The 25,943-nt window shown below is 35.9% G+C and overlaps 1 protein-coding gene across 1 annotated transcript in view; it reads left to right on the top strand.

Annotated features, from left to right (window-relative positions):
- Positions 1-25,943, top strand: part of CD99L2 (CD99 molecule like 2) — a 143,659-nt gene that overhangs the window by 76,263 nt on the left and 41,453 nt on the right. Inside the window, exon 6 of the mRNA XM_031945067.1 lies at positions 24,725-24,772. Within this exon, the coding sequence (XP_031800927.1) occupies positions 24,725-24,772 (48 nt within the window). The remainder of the gene's footprint in view (positions 1-24,724; positions 24,773-25,943) is intronic.

Raw genomic sequence — 25,943 nt, 5'->3', positions numbered from 1 at the left:
GCTGGGAAGTGCTAATAAGTCCGTCATAATCGATTACCACATACTCTTGCTATTACTATGTACAATAGTCTCCTGGTTCTGCTCACTTTACTCAGCATCATTAATTGGTATTTTAAATTAGTTGTTTTTCACTCCTCCCTCTTTTTTTTTTTTTTTTGTGTGTGTGTGTGTGGGGGGGAGAGGGGTGTGAGGCTTTTTTACTGAAGGGAAAAATTTTTTTTTATTATAGCTTTTTATTTACAAGATATATACATGGGTAAATTTTCGGTTTTGACCCTTCTAAAATCTTTTGTTCCAATTTTTCCCCTCCTTCCCCCCACCCCCTCCCCCAGATGGCAGGTAGACCAATATATGTTAAATATGTTAAAGTATATGTTGCATACAATATATGTATACATATCCATACAGTTAATTTGCTGCACAAGAAGAATCGGACTTTAAAATATTTAAAGTCTGGACTAGCTCCCTGGAGGCCTCAAGAACAGCCAGAGTCGGGATAAGTAAAAGTCCTTGGTCTTTAGGGGGAGAAGTGAAGGAGACAGACAAACTGCCACAAGCTCTCAACCAACCTTCCTTCTCCTCGTGCAAAGTGAGTCTGGCTTGTCTCACTCCACCCTCTAATCCTTCTTATGATTATCTATATACACCAGTCATGGAGCCTGCACTGAACAGTGAGAAGGGCCATTGTTCCAAACATATACCAAAAGAATCATTGTCCAATGGGTAATTAGCCTTAAGTGCTCGATTGTCTCATTCAAGCATACCTTTTAAGAGTTTCAGCCCTTTACAGAAATAATGTACAATTAACCTGTGAAGGAAATCAAGAAAGCAGGCAGACAAAAATAGAAGGATTGGGAATTCTATGTAGTGGTTCACACTCATTTCCCAGAGTTCTTTTGCTGGGTATCGCTGGTTCTATTCATTATTGAACAGATGGAACTGATTTGGTTCATCTCATTGCTGAAGAGGGCCATATCCATCAGAATTGATCATCATACAGAATTGTTGTTGAAGTATATAATGATCTCCTGGTCTTGCTCATTTCACTCAGCATCAGTTCATGTAAGAATTTCCAGGCCTTTCTGAAACCATCCTGCTCGTCATTTCTTACAGAACAATAATATTCCATCATATCCATATACCACAATTTATTCAGCTATTCTCCAATTGATAGGCATCCACTCAGTTTAAGGGAAAATATTTAATTTCAGTGAAAAATCTTCCTTAAACAAGTTTATTGCTTTTAAAAGATATTGCTTTCATTCCATAGTCCAAAATTGCATTCCTTTTAAAGAAAGACATACAGCGAAGCAAAACTAATTGTATCACTGGCCCTCACCATATTTTTCCTGAGAGGAAGGAAGTATGTGCTTCATCATCAGTCCTTTGGAGGCAAGATCTATCATTGCATTAATTTAAGTTCAATTGTCTTTTAGTATTATTTCCCTTTACATTATTGTGGTCATTGTGAATATTTTTTTGGTTCTCCTTACTTTACTTGGCCTTAGTTTATGCAGGTGATGTGAAGTTTGTTTTGAATTAATTTAAATATCTAAGTGTCTATTATGTGCAAGGTTTGATAGACCTAGTAGAGGTTTCAGACTCAAGGCCTCCAAAAATCTCAAGTGGTCCCTGTAATTGGGAAATGTCAATAAAAATACAGTATAACCATAATAATGTTGATTTGTGGTTTTCTAAGTCAGCATGCAGCCTATAGAGATTTTTTTTGAGTTTGGTGCCATTGGTGTAATGGATAGCGGGAGTAAGAGACAAGTTGACTATCTTCAACCCTCAGCAAGTTACACCTTTTCAATGACCCAGGCAACTCTAAGATCATTTTGTTACTGGTCAGGTACTAATCAGATCTTTTCTCCCCCACTCTTCCCTGAAAATATTCAATGTACTCTGTTGGATGATGGAGATACAGAGAGGGAAAAAAATAATCTCTGTTTTTAAAGATCACAAGATCCTAGATTTAAAACTAGCAGGGTCCCTTGAGAATTTTGTCAGGAATTAGACAGATTCACCAATCTCTTTGTGTATTAGCTGACACACAGTGAGATGGGTCTGTATTCAGATGCAACCAGTTCGTTCTCTGGGTATGGATAGGATTTTTCATCATAAGCCTTTCAGAATAGTTGTGCTTTATTGTACTACTGAGAATAGCAGTCATTTACATCTGGGCATCCCAGAACATTGCTATTACTTTGTATAAAGTATCTTTCATTTTGCTTTAGTTCATGGAGGACTTTCCAGGTTTTCTACTTTCTTTCTTCCTTCCCTCCCTTCCTCCCTTCCTTCTCCCCTCCCGTCTATTACATTTTAATCTGGTTCACTTTGTGGCCAATTTGACACCTTTGCTTTAGAGGACAGATTTCCCTCCTGCTTGCTCTTTCCATATTCATATGTGTGACAAGTGGTTTCATAAGTAAATAAGTAAATGTTATTTTGAGTGTCAAGAAGGATACTCAGGATTTTCAAGCCATCAGCCAACAAGCATTTATTAGGTGTTTACTATGTACCAGACTGGGCAGCTAGGTGGCTCAGTGGATAGAGGGCCCGGCCTGGAGTTAAGAAGACCTGCATTCAAATTTGGCCTCAGACGTTTCCTAGCTGTGTGACACTGGGCAAGTCATTTCATTCTGTCTGCCGCAGTTTCCTCATGTGTAAAATAAGCTGAAGAAAATGGCAAACCACTTCAGTATCTCTGGCCCCAAATGGGGTTACGAAGAGTTGAACATGGCTGAAACGTCTGGCCAACAGCAACAATGACATGTGCCAGACACTGAGCTAGTTGGATTTGGGCAGAGAGACGGAAGAGATCTTGTCTATGCACTTAGGGAGGTTACGATTGAGTTAAGGGAGGCAGCATGTATATATTTTATTGTTCAGTCATTGAGTCATGTCCAATTTTGAAAAGGTTGAGTGTGATATGTCTATGGGACAAGCAGTTCAAGCTATCCAAAAAGCATCAGGTGATGTATGAGCCTAGAGCTCAGGAGCAAGGCTGGGCCTGGAAGGGCCACTATCAGGGTACTTTGTACTTATTTTTTTTTTTTTTTTGCTCCAAAGGGTTTTCACTTTATCTCATTTGATGCTCATAATACCAATTATGGGTGTAATAGGGTATAATTATCTGCCCAAGTTTTACAGGTGAGAAACTGGAGCTATCCTCCAAGCCCATCATTTTAGGAGTCTGAAAACCAGAGTGGCTTCTGGAGACCTAATTGGGAGTTTTCCAGTTTCTGAGTAGCCAAGTGCTTTTCCTTATTTCTTTGCAAATAGGATCAGCCTCTGCTCATTGAAACCAAAAGGGAAAAACAAGATGAATTCAGTGAGTGAGTATTTAGTAAGCACCTGTTATATGTCGGGCACTATGCTCATACAGTGGGATACAAAGAAAGTCTAACAGGGAAAACCACATGGCAAATAGCCATGTACAAAATAGAGTGAAAATTGGAGATAACAGAGGAAAGGCTAAAATAAGATCATCAGGAAAAGCTTTTCATAGAAGATAAGAACTCCATATTTACTTTCCTTTATGTGGTTTAAAAGCAAATCTTTTATTGTCATGTCATACCTATATAATATATCCAAATTGACATTCCTTTTCACAAAAAAAGTTAAGCAAAATTAATTAGTATAGCAACCACACCTGACTATATATACATATTGAGGAAAATCATAATTTTAATAATTATCAGTATGATAAAATGTGTAATGAATATATTAATAATCTAGATTTTTCAGATCTTTCATTTTTCCAAGAGCTTCTGACTTGGGAGTTAGTCTTACAGTGCAGCTTGAAATGATCAATTCTTGACAACTTTCTCATGTGTATGTGAAGTGAAGTGAATCAAAGAATGCAGAACCTGTTCCTGTCACAGAACTCTGCTCTTGTCCCCCCCCAAGTCTTAGCTCCTGGGATTTGAAACAATTACTTAAGAACTATTCCCACAGGGTTAAAGAATACCCATATTGTCCTTCATTCTTGGACTTGTCCTGGGAAATCACCCAGGCCCTGAAAATGATTGTATTGTAATTAGACTCCCTCTCCCACTTGAGAATTGGGTATAAAATCTCTGCCTTTACTGTAACAGGCAGGATCTCCTGACCAGGAGAGCTTCCAGTGTACAAAGTGTATTCTTCATTCTGAAAGTGCTCCTTCATCTCTAAAAACCTGTCTGTAGGCTTGGTTTGTGTGGCTCCAACTATTTACAGTTTAGAGAGCAATACAATAAAATCCTGTTAATATATACATGTATGCACACATCTTTCCTTTGAAACATCCAGATGCTATACTAGTCATACGCAGTTTCCTAGAAACAACAAACCATCAATAGCACTGTACTGAATTTGGTAAATTAACAAAAAAGTCAATCCCACAACTACTTCCAAGATCCCTCTGCAAATAACTTCCAAATCAGCATGTCCTATATACCTTGTCCTTAAGTAACATAATTTTATCTTAAAAGTGGGCCTTGGGTCATAGCTATGAGCTAGGAAAAATACTGGTGATTAAATTCACAACTGAAACATTTCCAAAGAGAGTTGTGCTTTGGGATTTGGGTTTTGAAGGAGGCCTAAGATGTTTGACAGATATTAGTCTGTGTCTTTAAAGTCCAGGCTATAGGGACCTGATTCATGATTAGGTGACAATTGCCATTGATGTTCTGTTCTAATTGGGGAGACAGGGAGAACTTATAACATCGTAAGGATGACGTGCTTGTGAGTGCATCTAATGAGAAGGTTCACCTATCTCTGAGGCAGTTTGGTGGTGTAGTAGATAAAAGGCTGGCCTTAGAGTCAGAAAAATTTGGGCTACATTCCACCTCAGATTCTGTGTAATCTTGCATAAATCTCAATTCCTCATATGTAAAATGGTTAAAAAAAAATTATAATACTAAACTCCTAGAATTGTTGGGAGGATCAAATGAGGTATGTGTAAAACACTTAGGAGAATGCCTCGCCCATAGTGGGTGCTAAACAAATGCCTTTTCTCTCCCTTGTGGGCTTTCCTAGGACTTTTACTTTACTTTTACACTTCTGTTTGGTGAATTCTTTTTATGTGTACTTTATTCTTTGGTTCTACTAGATTTGAGAGTTTTTTATTTATGATTTCTTGAAATAATGTCCAGGCTTAATAAAAAACCCAAGGAATCCAGTGATGCTTAAATGATCACTTTTTGACCTGTTTTTAATATCATGTATCTTTTTATTATTATTTAATTTTTTCAGCATTTGGTTTTGCTCAATTATTTCTTTCTGTCTTATGGAGTTATCAGTTTCTGCTTGGCCTATTCTAGTTCTCAGGGAGTTTGTTAGTTGGATAAAGTTTCACTCCCCCCCTCTCCCCCCCCCCAAGCTATTCTGGGTGAGAATATCCTTCCAATACTTGCCTCAAATTTTTTTATTTCATTTTTTATCACTTGATATATTTTTCTAGGTATTTTTGTAGTACTTGTGGAATTGTCAGAGTGTGTGTGTGCACGTGCTGCTGGCAGTTTTTACAAAATTGCAATGACCTTTTGGAAGGATTTATAGATTTGCAATAATTTTTGATACTGATTGGCTTTTTCTTTGCTTTATTGCTCTTTTCTGCTTTAGTTTCAGAAGGGGATGGGGGATGGAGATTGAGGGGGGGAGGAGAGAGCCTCTTGAAATAGAGGAAGAATCTGGCAGGCTTACAGGCCCCTCAAATCCATCTCTGATCTCCCTGGGAGGATAATAGGTTTCTTTACCTGTACTGGCATTAGTTGTTCGACAACCATCTTTCCTGGGGGCTGCTGGCTAACTTTTTGTGTAGTGTATAAGTCACTAATTTCTCATTCTATCTTGTGAGAATTTAAGGAGTAGGTACAGGGAAGTAGGTACAGCCTGTCTGCTCGAGCAGTTATCTTGGCCAGAATTCCAGCCTTACTCTTACTCCTTTTCATGAGATCTGTATTTTAGGGAAATTGGACTTTTAGCCATTCCCTAAAATTGGCACTCCACAATCTACCTCTTTGTATTCATATTAGTTATCCCTCATTCCTAGAAATGACTTCCTTCCAGAATCCTTACATTCAACCGAGATGCCACTTCCTTTTAAAAGCCTTTTTCCCCTCCTCCCTTTAGTACTCCTTTTATTTTTCTTCTAGCATACTGTTCTGCTTTGTACAGCATTTATCAAGGGCTTACTTTTTGCCAGGCACTCTTAAATAGTACAGCAGGTATGTGATGGGAGGATGCTTTTTCTGATGCTCTGCATTGACTATACTGGTGCCTTTGGCTTTCAGTTGGTAGAGGTAGTACTGTTGTGAACATTTTGATTTCTTTCATGTTTTACATAGAACTTAAAATAGACTACAAAGATAATCTTAGGTCACCTATTCAGGTCTTGCAGAGGCTGAAAACGGGTACTCTTAATAGGTTCTTTTATTTCTGAAAGGAGCCAGTGCTTTCACCCTTAACTTACTTCATGGCAAGGTCAAGTAACAGCCTTCATCTGGCCTCATTTCCCTCTCTGTAAAATGAGGGACTCGGGCTAGATGACTGCTAAGGTTTTACCATACTTTATCTACAAATCTGTAAACATTGTTAAGGTATATTACTTTAAAAAACAACAAAAAATTTAACTTCTCCCCATAAGCAAATGCAAATGAACTTCAATACTGAATGTATCCCACAGTTCTCTTTTGTTGGATGGGAGTTTGATATAGCTTACTATGACTCCCCTTTGCAATGGAACCATTAAAAGAATTTGTCCACTTTGGTCTGACATGTAACTCTCTGGGCTTCTGTTTCTACATCTGTTGATTGTTGGAGTAAATGAATTAAATGCCTGCATTTTTTCTATAAAATGGAGATTCTGTGCTGCCAGCCTCACATAGACATAAAAACAAATGTCCTCCGTAGAGACATGGATGAGTATTAAATGGCTTTAGTCTGCTTTTGCAAAAGAAAACCAACTTCTAAATCATTCTATTTGTGATGACATTGGTACTGACAGAAAGGCCTAAATGCCTATGTTGGAAGCGAATTGTTTTTCTAGGCTCTTGTTTGTTGTTTGTAATGATTACGTTTCATGGTATTTGGATTGGCATGTGTGTCTATAAAAAGCAGTGTTACGCTTATTGAGAAAGCATGTATTTAGCTGTGTCACTTTTTCAAAACACAGTAAAAGGCACAGAAGGAAGCAAAAGAAAAAAGGTACTTGAATAGCTATAGAGATTTCTGTAAACAACTGAGGGGGGTATATGCATTCCCTCTTTGAATGCATCCTATGATGAGCCCATTTTCCCCTCCACTATTAAAAGCTCTTCCTTAGTGAGAGTAAATTAGCTCTATTCTACTACCTCTTCCTTCTGTCTTCCAGCACATCTCTCTTTTTCATCCCTATATTCTTTTTTTAGAGATCACCCTAACATAATTGATTCATATTTGTGCTTTCTTTTTGTACAGAATCCTAACTGCCCTAGTAATTATAATGTTCTTAGGACTTTACAGATATTGTCCCATAAAGGAATGTAAACAGTTAAATCCATTGGGTCCCTTTTGTGTTTGCCTTTTTATTTTTCTCTTTAGTATCGTGTTTGAATTTCAAACTTTTTTGTTTAGCTCAGGTCTTTTCTTCAGGAATTGTTGGAGTTGTTTTATTTCATTTTTTTTTTTTTCTCCTTGCGGCTTATTGTATTTAATTTCTGGCCAGGATATTTTTAGCTGTAATTCTATTCTTTGCCCTCTGGCATAGCAGATTTTAAGCTCTTTGCTCCTAAAGTGGATGCCACTAAATCTTGTGTTAACCTAACTGTGAAGTGTTTCTTTCTGGCTGCTTGCAATATTTTCTCCTTGACCTGGGAGCACTGGAATTTGGTTATAATAATCCTGGGAGCTTTTATTTTGAGATGTCTATCAAGAAGGTGATTGGTAGAGTCTCTCAGTTTCTATTTTACCTTTTGGATCTAAGATTCTCGGACAGTTTTCCTAGTTAATTTCTTCAAATATAATGTCTAGGCTCTTTCTTTGATCATTGCTTTCAGGGAGTTTAATAATTTTAAAATTATTCTTCCTCTGTTATATATAATAAGGTTAGTGGTAGTTATGATAAGGTGCAAGAATTGGGGTGGGAAATCCCCTCTGGTCGAGGCACAGGTCTTATGCGAATGAATTTGCAAACCTGAAATCTGTGTGGCTAAAAGGGATTTATTGGCACTGAGAAGCCAGCTTGCTAGGAAGACAGACTTCTTAGTGGGCAAAAAGGTCCTGTTAGGAAGATAGCAAAGATTAACAATGAGAAGAGAATATCTTCACCAGTGGGCAAAAAGTCCTATCGGACAGTTTGCTAAGAAGACAGCTTTCTTGGCAAGCATAATCCTGTTTAGGACTTCTGCAAAGGTATCTGGGCATGTAGCCCTAGATATATTGGGGATTGCTTTGATATTTGGGGTGGGGCATTCCTGAGAGATTGATTTTTCTATTCAATTCAATTTAACTGGGAGTTTGAGTCACTGAGAGTTGTTTGTGGCAATTCAAGGGAGGGTGATTGACCAAGATCTGGAATTGAATGAAACCACTTCACTGGGAGTTTGCAGACTTGGGGAGGGGTGGGGGTGGGGCAAAGATTTCAGTTTATGTCATGTAGATAGCTGTTTTTCCAATAAGATAGTTCACATTTTCTTCTATTTTTTCATTGTTTTGATTTTAGTCTTTTTTGTTGTCTCATGGATTCATTAGCTTCTACTTGCCCAATTCTAATTTTTAAGGAATGATTTTCTTCAGTGAGCTTTTGTACCTTCCCCCTCAGTTTGGCCATTTCCATTTCTTAAGGCATTATTCTCATCAATGGATTTTTGTGTATATATATATTTTTTTTACATCATTTAGCCAAATATGTTTTTTTGAGGTGGTATTTTCTTTAGTGTTTTTGTGTGTGTGTGTGTGTGTTTCCTTTATGAATCTTTTGACTCTCCATGATTTTCTTGTATCACTTACTCATTTTTTCCCAAATTTTTCTTCTGCCTCTCTTATTTGATGTTTATAATCCTTTTTGAGCTCATCCAGGAATTCTTTTAGTACATTCTGCCAATTCATAATTTTCTTTGAAGCTTTGCATATAGCTATTTTGACTTTGTTGTCTTCTGAGTTTTGATTGTCCCTGTCACTATAGTGACTTCTTTGTTTAGCTTCTGCTTTTGTTGTTATATTCATTTTTCCTTAACATAAAATTAAAAGTCATCATGCAGGAAAAATGTGCCAAGTGTCAGGGGTTTTTTGTGCTACTGTTTTCAGAGCTAATTTTGGGGGCCTGCAAGTTTTCGATTCTTCTAAAATGATATAATATAAGAAGTATGGTCTTAGCCTGTGCTCTGTTCTGTGACTATCCACCAACATTCTTTCCACCTTGGAACTGTGAGCAGGATCCCCTGCCACCTCTGTGGCTTCAAGCATTAATTTGCTAGTGCTTCTTTTTATCCTGGGATTATGACCCAGAAATGGACAGTGCAACAGAGTCTTGGGCCTGTTGCCAGCAAAAGATTCTTGTAATCTTCTGACCAGTTGTCTGATCCCTTACCATCCGTGGGCTGAGAGTTTTGGAAGCTACTGCCACTGATACAGCTGCCCCTGCATCCTGCTTTTAGCTAACGGGGCAGTCTATACTGTACTGTGCTTCACTGTCACCCCAGTGAGAGAACTTTCCTGCCAACCTTCTAAGTGGTCTTGAATTGGAAAATTGTTCCAGCTTGATCTTTTGTTGGTTTTGCCATGCCAGTATTCGTTTTCTGAGTTGTTTGGAGGGGAACTCAAGAGCGTTCAGGCCAGTTCCTGCCTTTACCATCTCGGTCCCACCTTCAGTGTTGGCACTTGTGTCGCTAGTTCCTCTGTCTCTTTGAAAACCAGCTTGCTTGTCTGTTAATTCTTGGTTCAAATGTTGCCGAGACCTAGCTTGCAGAATCTTTTTTTCTTTTCTTTTCTTGTTTTTCTTGCAGAATCTTAAGTATAACCTTGCTGACATGTGAAATGGGGTAGTTGTTTGATAATTTGAACATTCTTTGACATTGCCTTTCTTAAGGACTGCAATATTAAACTGATCTTTTCAGAAATCCAGTGGTCACTGTTGTGTTTTCCAAATTTGCTGGTGTATCTATTGAGTGCAACATTTTTGACACTTTATGCCTTACCTCTCCCAATATAATTTGACACTGACTTTCTTGCTTTTTTTCTTATACAAGAAATTCTGTCACCTGACTGAATTTTTCACTAGCTGTTGCCATGTCTGGAATTCTCTTTTTCATCTCTGCCTCCTACCTTCCCTAACTTCCTTTAAGTTACAGCTAAAATTCCACCTTTTATAAGAAGCCTCTCTTGATCTTCTTTAAATAGAATATCTTTTTCCTGCTGATGATTTCCAGTTTATCCCTTGTGTTTTGTTTTTGTTTTTGTTTTTGTTTTTTTTTTTTACCCAGTTTTCATGGCTTTCTTTTTCACATTAGACTTGGAGTCTTTTGAGAGCTGGGATTATATTTTGCTTTCTATGTATTCCTCTGTCTTACCCTAATGTCGGTTCATAATACGTTCTGACAAAATGCTTGTTGACTGAAGGAGCTATGGGAAAGGTGGGCATTAATAATGTCATTTAGATGGATTTGTCCATCCATTTTGTAATACAATTTGGAACTGTACAGAAAAAGTTACTAAACTGTACAAATCTTTTCACCCAGTGATACTGCAATTAGTTCCCTATACTAGGAGGTCAGAGATAGAAGGAAAAATCCCTTGTTTATTGAAATACAGCATCACAAAACCCCCAAACTCTGGAAATGAAGTGAGTTCCCACTAGTAGAGTATTACTTGAATGAATGGTACTATATGAGGCATCATACTCCCCTGAGCCATCACAAATAATAAGAATGCAAAGAAACTAAAGAAGATGTATGAGAGTGTAAAACCATGCTATAACTTTTAGGGCTCCTTGTATATTGTAGCTTTTGCCACAAGAAAGACCATAGAAGGAAAGTGAAATTATCTAGAATTATTCCTAAGAAAGGTATACTACTGTGGTGGAAGTGGCTTCTGATATTAATCCCTTTTAGAAAAACTTTGGAAGATTAAATTAGTATGTATCTGATGTATACAAAAGAAAACCTGAAGATTTATATTGCTTGATAATTATCCTCACTTTACAGATTATGAAACAGGCTACAAGCTCATTTCATTTTTGGTCAACTCAGATTTTTAGAAGGTACTTTTTCCCTTTTAAACTTATATTGAGCTTAAATTTGTTTTTTTAACTTCTTTGCCCTTCTCTTTATTCTTCCCTCTGGGTAAATAAAAAAAAAAAACCCAACACAAAAACTTGGGTAACCAGGTTTTTAAGCATAAAATAAGCTATCTCAGTAAATGGCATTTAAAAATATTTCCATGTTCATCTTCCCTAAACACAGCAAAGACCCTTCTGTAAAACGTTTCATGTCATGAAGACAACAGATTTGATTTAGTCTTTTTTTTTCTTTTTTCTTTCTTTTTTTAAATAGATTGTTGAAGTCTTGTAGCTTGAAGTCTTCTCTTTCCCCCCCTTCCCCCTTGCCCCCCACTAGAAAGCAGTTGCCATAGGCAGACAAGATTCAGGCTTATTCACAGGGTCATTTTGGAAAGAACTTTGTTCAGAATGTAGGCTTGGCCTGGGTGATAGCAACTTGATAGCAACTTGCTTGATTATACTCTCCCCCTTTTTCCCCCCTCACTCCATTTATTGTAATACAACAAGTATATTTGGTTTGAAAAACTGTCGTTGAGAAGCTTGAGTAGCTGGGAAGATACCCACTGTTCTGATTGGTAAGCCCAAAACTGCCTCCCTACCAGCTACTTAATTATTGATCCCTAAAAGTGTCCTGTGTCTTTTTACCTCCTTGCAGAAAATAAAAACAGTCAGATGTGATTAGCTCCCAATGCATTTATTAATACCAGCAATACCCTCGGAATTCCTCATCTCAGGTTAACTTATACAATTTTCTGTTTTTTAATTTGAGTTCTTATAATTAAGTAAAATGAGGGACAAGGAGCAGATAATTCCAAATTGAATTATTTAAAACAATTTTCCATGGAAAAATGCTTGGTTTGTCTGTTTCTAAAGCATATTGATATTTTTAGGTCTTAAATCAAGCCCTTTTTTTTTTTTTTTTTTTATTTAATAGCCTTTTATTTACAGGATATATACATGGGTAACTTTACAGCATTAACAATTGCCAAACCTCTTGTTCCAATTTTTCACCTCTTACCCCCCCCCCCCCTCCCCCAGATGGCAGGATGACCAGTAGATGTTAAATATATTAAATATAACTTAGATACACAATAAGTATACATGACCAAAACATTATTTTGCTGTACAAAAAGAATCAGGCTCTGAATTATTGTACAATTAGCTTGTGAAGGAAATCAAAAATGCATGTGTGCATAAATATAGGGATTAGAATTTAATGTAATGGTTTTAGTCATCTCCCAGAGTTCTTTTCTGGGCATAGCTAGTTCAGTTCATTACTGCTCCATTAGAAATGATTTGGTTGATCTCATTGCTGAGGATGGCCTGATCCATCAGAACTGGTCATCATCTAGTATTATTGTTGAAGTATATAATGATCTCCTGGTCCTGCTCATTTCACTCAGCATCAGTTGTGTAAGTCTCTCAGGCCTTTCTGAAATCATCCTGTTGGTCATTTCTTACAGAACAGTAATATTCCATAATTTTCATATACCACAATTTATTCAGCCATTCTTCAACTGATGGACATCCATTCAGTTTCAGTTTCTAGCCACTACAAAGGGCTGCCACAAACATTCGTGCACATACAGGTCCCTTTCCCTTCTTTATAATCTCTTTGGGATATAATCCCAGTAGTAACACTGCTGGATCAAAGGTATCACAGTTTGATAACTTTTGAGCATAGTTCAAACTTCTCTCCAAAATGGTTGGATTGTTCAGAACTCCACCAACAATGCATCAATGTCCCAGTTTTCCGCATCCCTCCAACAATCATCATTATTTTTTCCTGTCATCTTAGCCAATCTGACAGGTGTGTGAAGTTATCTTAGAGTTGTCTTAATTTGCATTTCTCTGATTAATAATGACTTGGAGCATCTTTTCATATGACTAGAAATAGTTTCAATTTCTTCATCTGAGAATTGTCTGTTCATATCCTTTGACCATTTTTCAATTGGAGAATGGCTTGAAATCAATTTTTTCCTGTCATCTTAGCCAATCTGACAGGTGTGTAGTGGTATCTTAGAGTTGTCTTAATTTGCATTTCTCTGATTAATAATGACTTGGAGCATCTTTTCATATGACTAGAAATAGTTTCAATTTCTTCATCTGAGAATTGTCTGTTCATATCCTTTGACCATTTTTCAATTGGAGAATGGCTTGAAATCAAGCTCTTTTAAAGTTATCTCTGATTTATATATAAGAAATTGGACCTGGTTTGTGTGAAATTTATTGAACTAAATGGATGCTATGTTTTTAGGACCAAATTGGTTTTTCTGGCAGAAAAGTGAGTTGTAAGGCTGTTGCTGCCTTCCTTAATCTTTGGGGTTTCTGGAGAAAGCACCAGTTTTCTAAAATCCTTTATTCAGAAATTCTTCAAATATTTGAAGGACTCATATGGAAGCAGGAATGCAACTTTAGAGGGCAGAACGAGGCCCATAGAGTGGATGCTTCAGGAAAACATATCATATCTCAGTATAAGGGAGAACTTTTTAAGAATTTGACTTGTTCTTTAATTCAATGGGCTTTTTCTTGGTGACGTACCTTGTACCTGGTGGTATTGAAGGAGAGGCTAGATTGTAATAGCAATACTTTGCAGCTCACAAACCACTTTTTTTAAAAACATGTTAAAATATTTGTTAAATCCAATATATGTAGATATTTATACAATTCTCTTGCTGCACAAGAAAAATCAGATCAAAAGGAAAGTAAATGAATAAGAAAACAAAATGTAAGCAAAAAATGTCAAAAAGAGTGAGAATGCTGTGTTGTGATCCACGCTCAGTTCCTGCAGTCCTCTCTCTGGGTATAGATGGCTCTCTTCATCACAAGATCATTGGAACTGGCCTGAATCATCTCATTGTTGAAAAGATCCACATCTGTCAGAATTGATTATCGTATAATATTGATGTTGCATTATGTTGTTGATGGTTCTGCATTATCTTTCCCTGTCATTCTAGCCAGACAGGTGTGTAGTGGTATCTCAGAGTTGTCTTAATTTATATTTCTCTGATTAATAATGACTTGGATCATGTTTTCATATGGTTAGAAATAGTTTCAATTTCTTCGTCTGAGAATTGTCTGTTCATATCCTTTGACCATTTATCAATTAGAGAATGGCTTGATTTCTTATAAATTAGAGTCAATTCTCTATATATTTTGGAAATAAGACCTTTATCAGAAGCTTTGACTGTAAAAATGTTTTCCCAGTTTATTGTTTCCCTTCTAATCTTGTCTGTATTAGTTTTGTTTGTACAGAAACTTTTCAATTTGATATAATCAAAATTTTCTATTTTGTGATCAATAATGATCTCTAGTTCTTCTTTGGTCATAAATTCCTTCCTCTTCCACAGGTCTGAAAGGTAAACTATCCTATGCTCTTCCAATTTATTTATAATCTTGTTCTTAATGCCTAGGTCATGAACCCATTTTGACCTTATCTTGGTGTACGGTGTTAAGTGTGGGTCAGTGCTTAGTTTGTGCAAAACTAATTTCCAATTTTCCCAGCAATTTTTATCAAATAATGAGTTCTTATCCCCAAAACTGGGGTCTTGGGTTTGTCAAACACTAGATTATTAAAGTTATTGGCTGTTTTGTCCTTGGAATCTAACCTATTCCATTGATCAACTAGTCTATTTCTTAGCCAATACCAGATGGTTTTGGTAATTGCTGCTTTATAATATAGTTTTAGATCTGGCACAGCTAGGCCACCTTCATTTGATTTTTTTTTTTTTTTCATTAATTCCCTTGAAATTCTTAACCTTTTTTTCCATAAGAACTTTGTTATTTTTTCTAGGTCATTAAAATAGTTTTTTGGGAGTCTGGTTGGTATAGCGCTAAATAAATAGATTAGTTTAGGTAGTATTGTCATCTTTATTATATTTGCTCTCCCAATCCAAGAACATTTAATATTTTTCCAGTTGGTTAGATTAGACTTAATTTGTGTGGAAACTGTTTTGTAGTTTTTCCTCATAAAGTTTTTGATTTCCATTGGCTTTTTAAATAGAAGCTGCTGCTTGAGCCTTGGGTGTGCTAAGGAACTCCTATAGCCAGTAGAATCAAGAATAAGGCTAACTACATACTTCTGTGTTATGAGATACCACTTATGCTTTAGGCCATGGTAAATTGCAGTGTATTGTGTACGTTTGAACCTGAAGGTTCATTTCATCTAGATGCTTATAGGATCTTGGATTTTAGATAAGACCTTAGAAATCACTTCATCTCATTTTCTTTCCCAGTGCAGGTCAGCTCAGCACAATATCGCTGACAGTACTCTACTCGCTATGATATGTCATCTCAAGTGTCAGTCCTTCAGAGAGTTGTCCTTTTTGTGAGAAGCAGTTTAGCTTATCTTTTTCCTCCGTTGGTTCTCACACCTTTTCTTTGTCCCCTTGTCTCCACTTATTTTGTCTTTTCCCATTTTCTTTAACTGAGAATTACTGCGACAGATTGGGGTATAGCTGTTGATAAAATTACCATTTAAACTTCTGTGTACACAGTCAAGGGAAGGAGAACCAAGTAGTTTTTGGTGCTTGCCTGGTGCTTTACAAACATTGATGAAGCAATCTGGTATACAGTGTTTCAACATAAGACAACAACCCATCACATAGCTTTCATATAAATACATTCTGTTACATAATGTCCCCTGATGCTGCTTTATGTATTAATTCAGGGAATTAGGCAGGAGTGTCCCTAAAAAAAAGCCACAACCAAAGTTAACATGGAAAGCTTGCCAAGCCGGTGGGAAAATTGGGGGAAAGGGTGGATGGTAGATAATAGTGGCTTGGTTGTTTTCAGACTATGAAATATGGTGCGCGTGTGTGCACACACACACACACACACCCTTTCCCAAGTACATATATGTGCTCCAGAAATGCCTGGTTGATCTCATGAATTCCAGAATGTCAGTGGAAGGAATAAAGTAGTCTTTGTGTAGACACAAGTCCTATCTTTTTTGCTTTGCTTTTTGGGATACACAGAACAGCCTCATGGAGTAAGGAGGTTGTGACAAGGAAATGGGCTGTAAGAACTGCAGAAGAAATAGCACATGGCCATATGTTGACAAGAGTATAAGACAGTAACTAGACGTGACAGTCCTCAGTTTTGATGGGTTGAGAAGAGGCCCTTGTAGTATTCTTGAACTTAATGTGATCAGTACAATGTCATCCACAAAAGAGAGCATGTGAAGACCTTTTTGTCTTATTTTTTTATTTGGATTGTGTGAAGGAAATCGCCCATTGCACATTCAGTGATACTATAGCTCTTCTTTTTTTGTTTCACTTGATAAGAATGATGGTATCCTTCTTATCAAGGAGTCTTATATGATCTTAACATTGGCTTGGAAGACCTGTAGGAGACAGCCTTTAAATCTTAATTTTGCTTTACTGAGTCAAGCCCTTTTCTTATAGTCAACTACTGCAACAGGATTTTGTATTTTTAATATTGTTCAAACATTTGTGTGACTGTGAAAGCATGGTGACATTTTAATAGCACTTTAAAGTTTACAAAGCATTTTACATACATTTGACTGTCAAAGTACTATGGGTAGGTACTGCAGATATTATCCCTCATTTTACAGATGAAGCTCAGAAATATTAAGCAATTTACTCATGGTCACTAAGTATCAGTGGTGGTCTTTAAATCCACAGCTTCTTGAAAACAAGCTTAGCACTTTATCTCCTATGGCCCACTGTCTCTTGAATATCCATTTTCTCCATATAGAGGATAGGTAGTATGTATATCTTGGCTCATGTAATCAACTGTGGCAGTGAGCTGGACCCAGAATTGATGAGTGGCTAGCTTATATTTAGGGGAAAGACTTGGCACTTTTTGTGATAGTATGTGAACACAAAAATGAATATTTTTAATATTTCTAAGTAAATTGTAGAGATATTTGTTGGTGGTTTATATAACTTGTGTTTCCAATGGAACTGTTTCTCTTATGTCTTAGAGAACTATTTCTATAGCAAAGGGCGTGTGTATATGTGAGAAATTCAGCAAAACTAACCAGTGTATTGATAAACTCTGATACTGTCTTCAGTGTTTCATACTCATAGATCCCCATCTTTGCAAAGATGTGGGGGGAGGTGCCTTCTATTATCTCATTTTTAGTTTGAGCTTAGTGACTATGATTTCAGAGCTTTTCATTTTGATTACTGTCTTATTTCCATTTATTGTTGTATTCATTGTGTGTGTGTGTGTGTGTTTTCTGGTTACTTTACTTTTATTAGTTCATGTAAGTCTTTCCATGCTTTCCTGTATCTATTATATTAATCATTCATTACAGCATTCCATTGTTCCATTATGTTTGTATACTAGAACTTGTCTAGCAAGTCTCTCTTGAGGATTTATGGAAAAGGATGGACTAAAGTTGGATGAGAAAGGCATAGAGAATTTGGCTTGCCCTGGGTCATACAGTTGATGGCTGAGGCTAGATTTGAACCCAGGTTTTCCTTATTCTAGGCCCAGTGCTTTACCTACTCAGCCATCTATTCCCTAGAATAGATGCTTAATAAATTTTTATTGACTAGATAGTGAAGTTAGAGGAAGTATTTTTATTCAGATCACCCAGCACACTTCCAAAACATCCCACAAAATGGATCAGACCAAAGTATAATTGGGAAGTGAACACATTACAGTGAATCATTTCTCTACCCTATGGCAACTTAGAAAGACAGAGAGTCCTGTGAACACTGGGCCTGCAGTAGTGGGGACAGGAGCATTCTAGTGTTCAGGGACTGAAAGGGAGGTGAGAAGGAGCACTAGGGTAGAACAAGATCTCAGGGAGCCCTAGAATTAGGGCTTGTTTCAGGAATGAGTGCCATCTGTCACTCATTGCCTAGTTCTGAGTCACAGAAACATGGCAGAGAGCGATTATCTTGAGTGAGATGGGGCCTAGCTAAATATTGAGCAAATAACAAATTTTAGAAACTTAGATGTATGTCTGAGCCCAGGTGCAGAGGGGAAACTTTATTTTAGCTCCTAGTATAGAACATAAGCCTATAGTGAACTAATTGGGACAGGAGACCAAGAATCAAGGAGTTCAATTGCTCTAACTCGTAGATCTCCCAGTGGACCAGCAATGTAGAAGTATCATACTTAACTCACCTATATAAACAAGGCAATAGATCCAATTTGCAGAACTTAGCACAGGAGTACGGAAAGGAAACTTCTCAATTCATACAACTTTGGAAGCACTGGAAATCTATAGGTTTTGATTATAGACTGATTATAGGTTTGATTACAGTGTAAGCAGCTACAGGATATATAAAAGGACAGAAGCTCAGGCCAGATATCCTTGCCCCTCATATCTTCCCCTCCCTTCCCACTTTAAAGAAGTGAGCAGAGCCCAGCATTAACTTAAAGTCTAAACGTCCAGTAGTAGGCTGTAAGAATGAGCAGAAAAAAGAGAATCTGACCATAGTGAGCTATTGTGGTGACAAAGAAGCATAAGAAATGACCACAAAAGACACTGACTTGAAAATGTATACAGGGAAAGCTTCAAAGAAAATTTCAGATTGTATGAAAGCCCAACAAGAATTCCTGGAAGAGTTAAAGGGACAACAAAATGATTTTAAAATCCAAGTGAGAATTATGTAAAAAAGATAACAAAAGAGAATTAAGAGCTTTGTAAAGTTGGTACAAAATCTTATTTTTTTAAATTATTAAAGCTTTTTATTTTCAAAACTGTGCATTGATAATTTTTCAATATCGATCCTTGTATAGCAGGTGTCTTGCTGCACGAGAAAGATCAGATCAAAAAGTAAAGAAAATGACTGAGAAAACAAAATGCAAATGAACAACAACAAAAAGAGTTAGAATGTTGTGTTATGATCCACATTCAGTTCCCATAGTCCTCTCTCTGGTTGTCGATGATGTCTTCATCATGAGATCGTTGAAACTGGCTTCAGTCATGTCATTATTGGAAAAAGTCGCGTCCATCAGAATTGATCGTCATATGATGTTGTTGTTGCCATGTTCAGTGATCTCCTGGTCATTTTATTTAGCGTAAGTTCATGTAGGGTCTGCTCAGGCCTCTTTAAAATCATCTTGCTGATTGTTTCTTGTAGAACAATAATATTCCATAACATTCATGTACCATAACTTATTCAGCCATTTCCCAACTGATGGGCATCCATTCAGTATCCAATTTTTTGCCACTTTAAAAAGGGCTGCTGCAAACATTTTTTGCACATGTGAGTCCCTTTCCCTCCGTTAAGATCTTTTTGGGATACAAGCTTAATAGAAACACTGCTGGATCAAAGGGTATGTGTGATGACCGCGTATTTTAAAATCAGCCGGAGTCAGGAATTCAGGTTAAGGGAAAATCTTCAATCTTTATTCTCAGTAGAGGTAAAGAAGGATCAGAGGTGAAGGGGGATCGCGATAGCAATGTGTGCCACTGTGTCAAGAAGCCTGCCAGCAGTCTCTCCCCGCCTCTCTTCCTTCCCCTCTGCCTCCACCCATCAAAATCGTCATTTCCTATATAACACATTAGGACTTGCACAAAGAGTGGGCGGAGGCCATCCTTTCTCCAAGCATATATATTAATAGAGTATGGTCCAGTTACTATTTAGCCTCACGTGCTTGGGACCTCAATGCATCAACGCGAGCTTCAGCCCATTACAGTATGCAGTTTGATAATTTTTTGACCATAATTACAAATTGTTCTCCAGAATGGCTGGATCCATTCACAGTTTCACCAACGATATTCTAGTTTTTCAACATCTCCTCCAACATTCATCATTATCTTTTCCTGTCATTTTAGCCACTCTGAGAAATATGTAGTGCTTTTTAGAGTTGTTTCAATTTGCATTTCTCTGATCAATAGTGATTTAGAGCACATTTTCACATGACTAGAATTGGTTTTATTTTCTTCATCTGAAAATTGTTCATATCCTTTGACCATTTATCAATTGGAGAGTGGCTTGAATTCTTATAAATTTGAGTCAGTTTTCTATATATTTTAGAAATGAGGCCTTTATCAGAACCCTTAAGAGTAAAAGTGTTTTCCCAATTTATTGTTTCCTTTTAAAGCTTCTCTGTATTAGTTTTGTTTGGTACAAAATCTTATGAAAACTGGAGTATTTGAATTGGTCAGATGGAAGTTAATATCCATGACATATCAAAGAGTAATTTTTATTTGTCCATTTATTTAGTTTAAAATTGATTTTATAAAATATTTTAAGTTCCAAATTCTCTCCCTCCCAACCCCTTTCACTCTTTGAGAAGAAAAACATGTGAAGTCATGGAAAACATATTTTTCCATATTAGTCATGTGGTAAAAAACAGTGAAATGCAGCAAACATAGAAAGTTTAAAAAAAATGCTCTAGTCTGCATTCAGATTTCATTAGATCTGTCTGTGGAGGTTATGGGTCCTTTGGAAATGTTTTAGACCATTGTATTGTTCAGAGCTAAGTTTTTCCACAGTTGGTCATTTTTACAATATTACTGTTACTGTGTTCAATGTTCTTTTGGTTCTACTGTTTTAACTTTGTATCAGTTCATATAAGTCTTCCCAGATCTTTCTGAAACCACATCCTTTGTCATCTCTTAAAGCACGATAGTATTTTATTACAATCATTCATCACAACATGTTTAGCCATTCTCCAAATAGACATCAAGAAATAATGCATAATGAAGTACTGATGATGACTTATAATGGCAGGGGATGGTGAATAGAAGCAGATAAGAGCAAGGATAGATTAAGGGAAACAGTGGTCAGAAGTAAAATAAACTCATAAAGAAGGAATAAGGCAAAAATGAGAAGGTAAAGTTTTAAGAGAAATAGGATGGAGGAAAAATACCTATTTCTTGATCACACTTATGAACAAATGGGATGAATATGCTCATAAAACATAGGTAGATAGTAGAATGGATTAGAACCCAGAATCCCAAAAATGTTTACAAGAAATACAATTCGAAACAGGAAAAAAAAAGAGACAAAACAGAATCTATTATGCTTCAGGTTATGTAAAAATGCTAAAAATTTTAATCATTCTCTCAGACAAACAAAAGCAAAAATAGACCAAATCAAAAGAGATATACAGAGAAACTAAATTTTGCTAAAGGTACCATAGATGATTTAATATCAATACTGAACATATATGCACCAAATGGCATATCATCTAAATTAATAAGGAAAAAGTAAAATGAGTTGGAGGACAGAGACATTAAAATGATAATAATGCAGAACTACTTATATCTGACCATAAAATTAAGAATAAAAAGCTAAGGTGATGGATAGAAATTTAGAAAAGTTAAATATGATAGACTTCAAGAATGTAGAATGGAATAGAAAAGCATATGCCTATTTCTCAGCTGTGCATGGTATCTTCACCAAAATTGACCGTATATCAAGACATGAAAACATCATTGAAAATCCTGAAAAGTAGAATTATTAAATGTATCTTTTTCTGTTCATAATGTAATATAAAAAAAACCAACAACTTTCAGCAAAGTCTTTTACTGAAGCATAGATAAAAAGTGAATTGGAAACTAAATAACTGAAACCTAAAGAATTGAGCAGATAAAAGAACAAATCATAGAAACAATAATATCATTAAAGAAATGACCAAAATGGGATAATTTTCTAAAATTTGTGAGATGCAGCCAAAGTGAAAATTTTTATCTGTAAACATTTGCATTAGTAAAAGATGGGATCAAATCAATGATTTGCACATGCAATTAAAAAATTAAAAAAAAATCAACAAATCCTCAAACACTACAATAAAAATCCTTAAAAATCAAAGTATAGAAAAACAAAATTATATTTAAAACAATTTGCTAATAAACCTGGGAGCTGCTTAATATAAATAAAGTAGATAAGGTATTGGTTAATTTGATTTAAAAAATAAAAGTAAAATCAGTTTAGCAGTATTAGACATTAAAAAGTTGAATCAGTAACCAAAAGGAAGAAATATGAACAATTTTTGGGAGCTGTTTCATCTAATTATATACCAGTAAAACTGACAACTTAAATGAAATGGAAGAATATTTGTAAAAATAAAAATTGCTTATGTTAATAAAACAGAAAATAGGATACTTAAGTAATTTTCTCTCATAGGAAAAGAAATTGAACTTTTGAGAAACTCTCTAAGAAGAAAATCCTCAAGACCTGATGAATTTACACTCGAATTCATCCAAATATTTTAATAACAATTAATTCCAATTTCATTTAAAAACTGCTTGAAAAACTAAAAACTTCTTCCCAAGTATTTTTTTTTTTTTTTGACACAAATATGGTCTTGATTCATAAAGCATGGAGACTTAAAACAGAGAAAGAAAACTATAGAGCAATTTTGTTTAATTTGAAAAAATTTGAAATAAAATACCAGCAAGGAAACTATAGCAAAGCATCACTAAGGTCATATGCTATGACATTACTGGATTTATACCAGAAATACAAGATAGTTCTATTTAAGGAAAACTGTAAGCATAATTTAGTAGGTTAATAATAAAAACAATAAAATATGATTATTCCAATAAATGTAGAAAAAGCTTTTGACAAAATACAGTACCACTTTCTGTTAAAAAATACTAAGTAAAGAAATAGAGCTTTCCTTCAAATGTCATTGTAGTATGTTTGAAAACAAGAGCAAGCATTATCTGTAATGGAAGTAAGATAGATGCCTTTCTAGTAAGATCAAGGGTGAAGAAATGATGTCCACTATCACCATTAATTTTCAGTGTTGTACTAGAAATAATAGTTATTGAAATAAATACAAATAAATGGAAAGACTAAGTAAGCATAATCAGTTAGGAAGCAGCTATAACATTTTACATTTATGCTTTTCCTTTTGTCTTTGACTTTCTTGGGGTATTTGCTCAGTAGTGGTATCATTGGATAAGAGGATTTTCTTTCGAATTTAGGATAGACATGGGAAATCCATGCTCAGAATTCTTGAGAATTAATAGTTTGTTAAGTACTTCCTTCCCTAATTCTGCCAGGTGCTAAAGAACATAGAGTAAGATCTTTCTCTGTGGTTGTTGTCCATTTTGTAAAATTGCTTAGTTGTTTTGGTGTCAGTGGATCAGAGCCCAATAAATTCCTGAAATCTTAATCCTGGTGAGAAACACTGTACATTTGAGTGATATAACTGATTTGGTTAGCAATAGGGGTTTATTCCTACCAAACTCATGGTACAGCCTGATGGACTCCTATTTTGCGTATATCATTGTCTATAAAGGCTAAGCCCAAATTTGCATGATGAACCCTATCATAATCCAGTATTTTTTAAAATTATAATAACTTTTTATTGACAGAACTCATGCCAGGGTAATTTTTTTACAACATTATCCCTTGTACTCACTTATGTTCCGATTTTTCCCCTCTCCCTCCACCCCCTCCCCTAGATGGCAAGCAGTCCTATATATGTTGAATATGTCACAGTATATCCTAAATACAATATATGTGTGCAAAACCAAACAGTTCTCTTGTTGCACAGGGTGAATTGGATAATCCAGTATTTTTGAGGCAATTAGCCAGAGTAGGTACCTAAGACAGCAGATTTGATGATATGTTGCTCTGGATTGGTGGAGAGAGCTTCAACTCTGGGAATTCTCTACCCTGATAAAATTACAAACTGGAACCAAAACCTAAGTGAAAACACTATGACATTGTGCAGTGGCATCTGATTCAACTAGAAAAGGATCTCTAGAGGCTGCATATTGACATGGAAAACCACAAATTAACATGATTTGTTTTGTTTTGTTTTGTTTTGTTTTTTTAGCTAAGCATTTTCTGTTTTCTATTTACATTTTAATCTGGTTGAATTGCACTTAGAAGTTTTACATACCACTTGGTCGGTGGGCCTAAGTTTGACACCTGTGGAAAGACTGTGGTATTTTGGTTTGAATCCTGGCCCCAAAACTTATCAACTGTATGATCATAGGCAAGTCATTTAACATGTCTGAGTTTCTGTTTCTTTGTTTATAAAATGGAGCCATTGTGAGCAAACCCTTAAATAGCCATATAAATAAGGTATATTATTTTTTAAGGAATTTGAACTTAAGGTTATGGATTTTCATTTGTGGAAATGGACTCAGGTAGGTATGATAAATAGCTAGGAATTTTTTGTTTTTTTGATCATCTGTGGCTGAAAGAGAGGATTGATAGTAAGTGATCTGAGAAAACAGAAAGGTTAGTCAAAGCTGGTTTGAGCCTCTTTCTTTTCTGCTGTTACATAATTAAAGGGGAAGATATTCCCAGATGATTTAATGAGTAGTAAGCTATCAGATCCTAAGACCTCAGTAGGTGAGTCAGGATTTTGGATAACTCATTTCCTTTTAACCTCTTTGAATTTTTATCCTCTTTAACCTATCCTCCAAATTTTGCTTTGCTATTGCATATGTTCGTTGTAAGGGTCCTAGGGGTCCATGATGCAGCTGACTTCATTCTTCAAAGAAAAATGATTACTTTTGAAAATGAGTATTTTATAGTTATTTCATGTAAAACCAGTTAAACTTATGATTTTATTTTTAAATAGGAGCTGGGAAGAGTTTGGAAGATGGACTGGGTGAATCTAAAAGAAAGGGTAAGTAGCACCCTAAAGCTTTTAAAAGGCTAATCCCAAAGATGAATGTGTCATTAGCTCAGTTGATACTCTTGGGAAAAGTCTCTTCAAGTCTAAATTCAATTTAGCTTCATATACAGTTGTTCCCATGATGGACTTATGGGATTGCTTATATCTCTGGTTAAAATCATTTTGCTTCACTCTCTAATAATAGCAGGAACTCTTTTGTGAGACTTTGGGTTGAACAGAATGCAAGACTTCATTCCCATCCTCAAAGGTATACATTAATAGGGGAAATAAGCTATCAATGTGCAAATTATTGCATTCTAGGCAGTGAGTAATTATGATACAAAGAAAACATTATAATTCAGTTTAACACTGATTTATCAAGTGCCTACTATGTGCAGAGCTTGTTGCTAAGCACTAGGGACATAAAAACAAAACAGCTTTTGTTGTCAAGTAGCTTTCATTTACTTGAATTTAGCAGAAGAAAAGCTTATTTCAGCTGTCACAGGATCCAGATTTGCATCTTAGACTGAACTATTTCATTGCTAAGGCACCTTTTAGTTCTTAATTCTTCTGAACCCCTGTCACTAGTGAAGACTGTGGAACAAGTGACATTTGAGCTGAGTCTTAAAGGATGAGTAAAGTTTCAGTGGGCAAGGACTTAGTAGTAATATAGTGCACTGAATTGATCTAAGCAATAAGACCAATTAGATTTATTGAAGTCCAGTCTATTGGAGATAATCTTATTTTGGGACACACCTAGACAGAAAATAGGCTGAGCTTAACAAATAAATACGGTTGGCCAGAACACTAATGCACTGTCAACTGTGAACTGGTCCAACCCATATATAGGACAATTTGGAAGTATGCCCAAGAGGTTTTAAACTGTGCGTAGCCTTTTACCTAGCAACATTACAACTATGTCTATCCCAAAGAGATCAAAAAGAAAGGAAAAGCACCCACACATGAAAAAATATTTATAACTCATTTTATCTTGAGAAAGAATTGGAAACTGAGGGATTGCTCTTCAATTGGGGAATGGCTGAACACATTGTAGTTTATGATTATAATGAAATATTCGAGCTCAAAGAAATAAGAGGATGCTTTTTTAAAAACCTGAATAACTTATATGAATTGATCCAAAACAAATCGAAGGGAACAAGGAGAGCAGCTAGGTGGCACAGTG

The sequence above is a fragment of the Sarcophilus harrisii genome, chromosome X, assembly GCF_902635505.1.
Source record: "Sarcophilus harrisii chromosome X, mSarHar1.11, whole genome shotgun sequence".
Lineage (NCBI taxonomy): Eukaryota > Metazoa > Chordata > Mammalia > Dasyuromorphia > Dasyuridae > Sarcophilus > Sarcophilus harrisii.
Note: the sequence above shows the minus strand (reverse complement) of the source record. Positions and strands in the feature narration are given on the sequence as shown.